This window comes from Octopus bimaculoides, chromosome 5 (genome assembly GCF_001194135.2).
Source record: "Octopus bimaculoides isolate UCB-OBI-ISO-001 chromosome 5, ASM119413v2, whole genome shotgun sequence".
Classification (NCBI taxonomy): Eukaryota; Metazoa; Mollusca; class Cephalopoda; order Octopoda; family Octopodidae; genus Octopus; species Octopus bimaculoides.
The window spans coordinates 18,390,608-18,396,294 of record NC_068985.1 but is presented as its reverse complement, the minus strand read 5'-3'; the positions used below and the strand labels follow the sequence as shown (position 1 = coordinate 18,396,294).

Here is a 5,687-nt window from a genome sequence, read left to right as displayed (position 1 = left end):
ATATATATATATATATACATAACAGCCTACTAACATATCTACCTGTATATGAATAAACTGTGTGTATTGGGGTATCACTACCTTCTATGTATATCTCCTATTTAGTACTGGGATGTTTCATTTATGAGGACGTACTCCTGTATTTGTCTGAGTGTCGGGTCCTTCGGGAGCTTGGATAAAACGTGGATGTCAAGTTGACCCAGTGTGCCTCTATGTTAGTCTTTGGCATGTTAGTAGAGTATGGAGGACTGTTTTTTGTCGTCATATTGTCTCAAATATTCATTTAGTCTCTCTGTAATGCTTCTAGATGTCTCACCAATACATGTCATGTTCTTGTCTTTACAAGTACCCTTTATACACCTTATGCTGTAGACTACATTTCTAGTTCTACAGTTAATGCCAGGGTTAATCTTACATACCATGCAGTTCTCTTTGGTGCCTGTGGTTTTCTCAAAGGGGTACATCCAGCATAATTGTAATGTGATGGAGCTCCCTAGTTTTTCAGCCTCCTTCAGAGCTTTCCTAAACCTTCAGGCTAGTCTTCCATGGGCTGTGGCCCCTACAAACATCACTCCTTGATATTTGTTGGCCTTGTACTATGTGTTCACCGTGTTTGCCTTGTCACAAACTCTGTATCCTATTCCAGTCTTTACCTCTGTATCTAGAGCAGGTACTATTGGTTTCATTACATATAATGCTATCTAACTTCTTTCTAGCTTCCCTGTATACCCAAACCTTATCTTCCTGGTCATATCCAGAGAGAGAGAGAGAGAGAGAGAGAGAGAGAGAGATTCACTAACTGCATGAAACCTTTAAGGAAAAACTGGTTTATTCATACACAATTATACATACATTATATATACATACACAGGCATACGCGCACACATACATATATACAAAGTGCCAACGCACGAAACGATCGGCCCTTGAGTCACTGTAACTTCTGATTAATAATTATGTATGCCTGTATCAACCCATGCCAGCATGGACAATGGTCGCTAAATGATGTTTATGATAATTATGTATGTATGGATGGATGTATACACACACACACACGTGTATAAGTACAAGAGGTTTTACAGAAGGAAGAATAAGAATACAATATCTAAAGCAGAGAATATATCTTTTATTAGCTGATTACTGTGGGAGCAACTCATTATTTCGTACCAATAAGTGCTTTAACACTAAGCTGTTAGCTCTTGAGTAACTTATGCAGTCAGTTCCCTGTCGCTTCCGTTTCCAACCTGCATCTTATTCCCTTTAAAATTACATCTTCCTTCTTTTCTTTGTTTTCCGTTTCTTTGAAATAAACCATTTATTCATCTCCCATGCAGATTTTTTCATCACTGGCCTTGATAAAAATCAAGAGGATACGAACAGTTTTATAGAACTAAATTGAATCTGTTTCGATCCTCGTTTTTCCCAAAACGAAAGAGTGAAGTCGCTACTAGAGATGAACAATACATATATTATATTACTATATATATAAATGTATATATATACACACACAGACATATACGTAATATAATATATATATATACATAATATATCTATATATATATATAATAGACAGACATCACATATATATATGTGTGTGTGTATTACACATACATACACACATTACACGTTCTTGTGAATGTATGTATGCATGCATGTATCTGTGTGCGCGTGTGTGTAAATGAATACAAATTCAGTTTTGAGAAGGTTCATGTTCTCAATGTGAGCTTTCTCTTCCACTGTATTCTGTCACTAGCCAACGACGTGAAAGTACGTCAAGGTGAATGTGAAGATAGAGATGGAAATATTATAATTACTTTATTTTTATTACAAATACCTTCTAATAAATTTATTATTATTTTTAGAGTTTATAAAAAAATATATATGAATTATTTTAAGGGATTAATAATTTTTTAAACGTAATTTTTTTCCGGGAAATTGATTCGGGCTGAAAACGGAACTCGTCATTTGCAGATGTAGCTTTCATTTAATTGGTTGAAGATACACACCTTGACTAAGTGTGTAATGTTAATGGTGAGCTTGAGCAACAATATATCTCTGAAAAAAAACGGGGATGTTCTTGTATACTTAACAACCGATTGATATCGCATATGATTTCTCTGTTTAGAATGTGGTCTCTTTCCTGAAATTCCAAATGATTTAAGAAAATACGAATTATTTATTGCTTTTTTTTTTCTCGACAAAGAAGACGTTCTATTATGTGGTACTTTCTGGTCAAGAGAAACGTCGTCTGCAGTTAAATACAATTATAGAAGCAGGGGGAGATAACATGATGCGGTAAACAATGTTGGTGTCGGGGGATTTACACTTTCACTTTTAACTTTGTTTTTAATTTTTTTAGTTATGGTTATTTTCGTGTCGCATTGTCTCAGTTCTAGGGCTTTGTGCGGGTAGAGTTTTGAAGCTCTAGTTCCAACGCCCACCTATCCTCCCCCCGACCTTCCTTTCCCGTTTGGGATCTTATTTTCCAAATTCAGGATCTGTTAAGAAGGAAGGATTTTTCTCGAGAGGAAACTACTTTTTTCCTCTTCCCCAATCTAGGAGGTGGGTGACTGGCGGACTCTCCACTTTGACAGTATCTTCAGCCAGAATAGCAAATACATTCATGGCGAACTCCAGCATACCTTCCTCAGTGAATCAAGGCATGGCTCACATAAGTGGTGGGAATTTGGTCAATGGCTACTACAAACAAGGACCATATTCGGGAGGAAGAAGCAGAAATGCCGGCGGTAGGTCGGGAAGCCGAGGTCGGGGCAAGCCTGCTGCCAGGGTAAGGAACACTAAAAAAAATTTATTTCTTGTTTATGTACTTTTATTGTTTCTATAATCCTTTTGTAAGTCACAAAAGAATTCTGTGGTCCAAAATGTATTGCATATTGTTTAATTTAACCTCCCTCGCATTCTTTCTGCAGAATTTTATGTCCAGCTTTTAGGGAATAAAGGCTGGAGATTTCCTTTCAAACATGTGTATTTTTATATTTAATATATGCTGATGTTTTAAATGATCTTCATATAAATAAAAAAATGTTAAGCTGAGATTTTTCAAACATTATGGTATTTATTTTTGAAAATTTAAATTTACGATTAATTACTCCATCAACGACTATTCAAGATTGTCTTGTTTCAATGCATTTAGATATCCACCATCTCCCGTATTAAGCATTTAAGAATGAATTTTTAAAATAATTTAAATAGATTTGTTCTTGAAAGCGTTAATCATAATTTTATTGAAATTATATGATTGCTTTTTTTCTCCGCTTTCGTTAACCATATATATATACGCGAATTACATCTTAATATAACATTATATATTGTATAATGCTTCGGTGATCAATTTATTTCATAATTCAGTTTTAATTCATTTCTTCAAATTTTTTCATCCTACTACTGAAAACTGTAATTCATAGATTGAACGAGTTCAGTAATTTAGCCTTTATCATACGACCAGCTTTAATCGATCTCTATCTTATTTTAAGCGAATGTCTTGAAATGCTGCTAGAAATGAGTCTACCATAGCTACCCCCCTCCGTCATCCTTCATTACTGATGCTGTTCGATCGAGATGTAGTTGTGGTTGATAATGAATGTAACGTCAGTAGTGGTCGCTCTTGTTGGCTACCTTGTCATTAACATATGCCGGTTTAAATAAATAGCTCTGAAAAATCATGGGAAATTGAAAAACCACAATGGAAAATATTTTATTTGAATATGTGTATATTTAATAATAAGGAATCAATTACATCAAATAAAGCACCCCTTTCTTATTCTTTCATTTCTATGTATAATTTTCTTTCTTCTCGCTATTTGGAATTTTAGTTATTTCATTCGAGCTATTTGATTTTTTTTAGTTGTTTTTGTTGTATGAAGTTGCAAAATATGTATAACGATGAAAGATGCCCATTTGTTTAGGTATATATTTAAAAAGATTGAAAATTAGCGCCTTTGTACTAGAAGTAGGAAGTAAGCATATAATGTTGATTATTGACAAAAACAATTTAGCTGTGGATGCAGTCAGCGACGAAACATTGTTAAGAATACCATTCATTTGGTATATTTCCAGAATGTAAACCCAAATACTTGTTCTAAATTGTAATTATTATCCATTTTGAGGAAAATTTCTCATCGATCACAACAATTGTTGCATTATCGTTTTCATTTTCATTTTTTTTTTTTTTACGTTTTCATATAAAGTTCTGTCTTATGTTATGTTTCACAAAATAATCTAGTTAATTAATAAACATTAGTAATGAAATAAAATCGAAATTTATTAATATTTATGATGATCTTTATTTTCGAGTATAGCTACTCTTTCAGAATTTCGTTTTCGGGAGGTCTAATTATTAATTTCACCCCCCTCCTCGCATTGAACATATATTATTTTCTTCCTATTTCATATATATATTTATAAATTTTTCTTGTCTCCTTTAATCTCTGACATTTATTACTTTACAGCAAACTAATATAAAGGCATATTACTTATCATTGCATCGGAATATGTTCGACTAATATATAATATAATAAATACATATGCTTCTCATTGCATCGGCCTCTTATTCCGAAACCATCGTTTAACTACTACAGTCAGTGGTGGTTGCTGGTTGTTTGAATTTTTAACCACTAAATGTAAATGATTTTTTTTTCATGTACGGGCACTTGTCTTTCATATATTAAGGAAAGACTAACAAAGGAACACACACACACACACACAACACAACACATATATATGTATGTATATGTATATATTATTCACATTTATATATATATATATAAAATGAATGAGTAAAAAACTATATATATATATACATACATTATATATATATATATATATAATAGTATGCTTTTGATCATTTGATCATTGTAAAATTCAAACTCGTTTTAAATATATCTCAACTAGTCTCTCCGCCAACAAAACAGTAATTGTCGTGTATTAGGAAGGAGGAGGAAGAATCAATAGATGACGGTCTTATTTCCTAACCATGCTATTTATTATGTATTCCATCTTGATTTTCATTACTACTAGATGGCATATAAGTACACGTATTTTTCTTTTGTATCGAAACGAATTTTAATTTCCTAGGAACGTAGTATAATAGTATTTTATTATTTTCGATTGTATCACTCCATTTCCTCCTTTTTCGTTATTCCCGCAACTATGTCTCTTTCTCAGCTTTGCAGATGGTTCAGTGAATGCTGTCTGCATTTATTTAACATATTCTATCCTAACATTCAGTTACAAAGAAGAATAGGAAACTTGAAAATGGATTTCTATTTAAAACACTTAATTAGTTGCATTAAATACTAAGTAATTTTGTTTTTCTTTATTATACCTCGAGTGATGGTAGTTAATAGAAGTAATGAATGACTACAATTGGAACCTAGGATATTTTTGATCATCCATAGAAGCGACTTATCAATTATGGTAATGCGGAGATGGTGGTTGTATACGGAAATACAGAAACTGCTGCTGGTCGCTTGCACTTGTGTTAGGTTGGCCACAATTACGCCAAGTCGAGCTCTGTTGCTATCTGTTGTAATATTTGATAAATTTCTCCTAAGAATGAGATAATGAGATACGTCGCCCGTGCTCCGTTTCTCTTTGTTGTCGGTTCAATGAAAGAAGAAAACGAAACAGCAAGGCAACGTACATTGTGTATGTGTAATATATATATA

General features: G+C 33.0%; 1 protein-coding gene across 3 annotated transcripts in view; it reads left to right on the top strand.

The window, feature by feature from the left end:
• Positions 1-1,978: 1,978 nt before the first annotated feature.
• Positions 1,979-5,687, top strand: part of LOC106871755 (double-stranded RNA-specific adenosine deaminase) — a 79,446-nt gene continuing 75,737 nt past the window's right edge. For 2 of the 3 annotated variants that reach the window (XM_014918389.2, XM_052968168.1), the window contains exon 1: positions 1,979-2,788. In XM_014918389.2, the coding sequence (XP_014773875.1) occupies positions 2,624-2,788 (165 nt within the window). In that variant the 5' untranslated portion in view covers positions 1,979-2,623. The remainder of the gene's footprint in view (positions 2,789-5,687) is intronic. The other variant, XM_014918390.2, reaches the window with a different exon arrangement.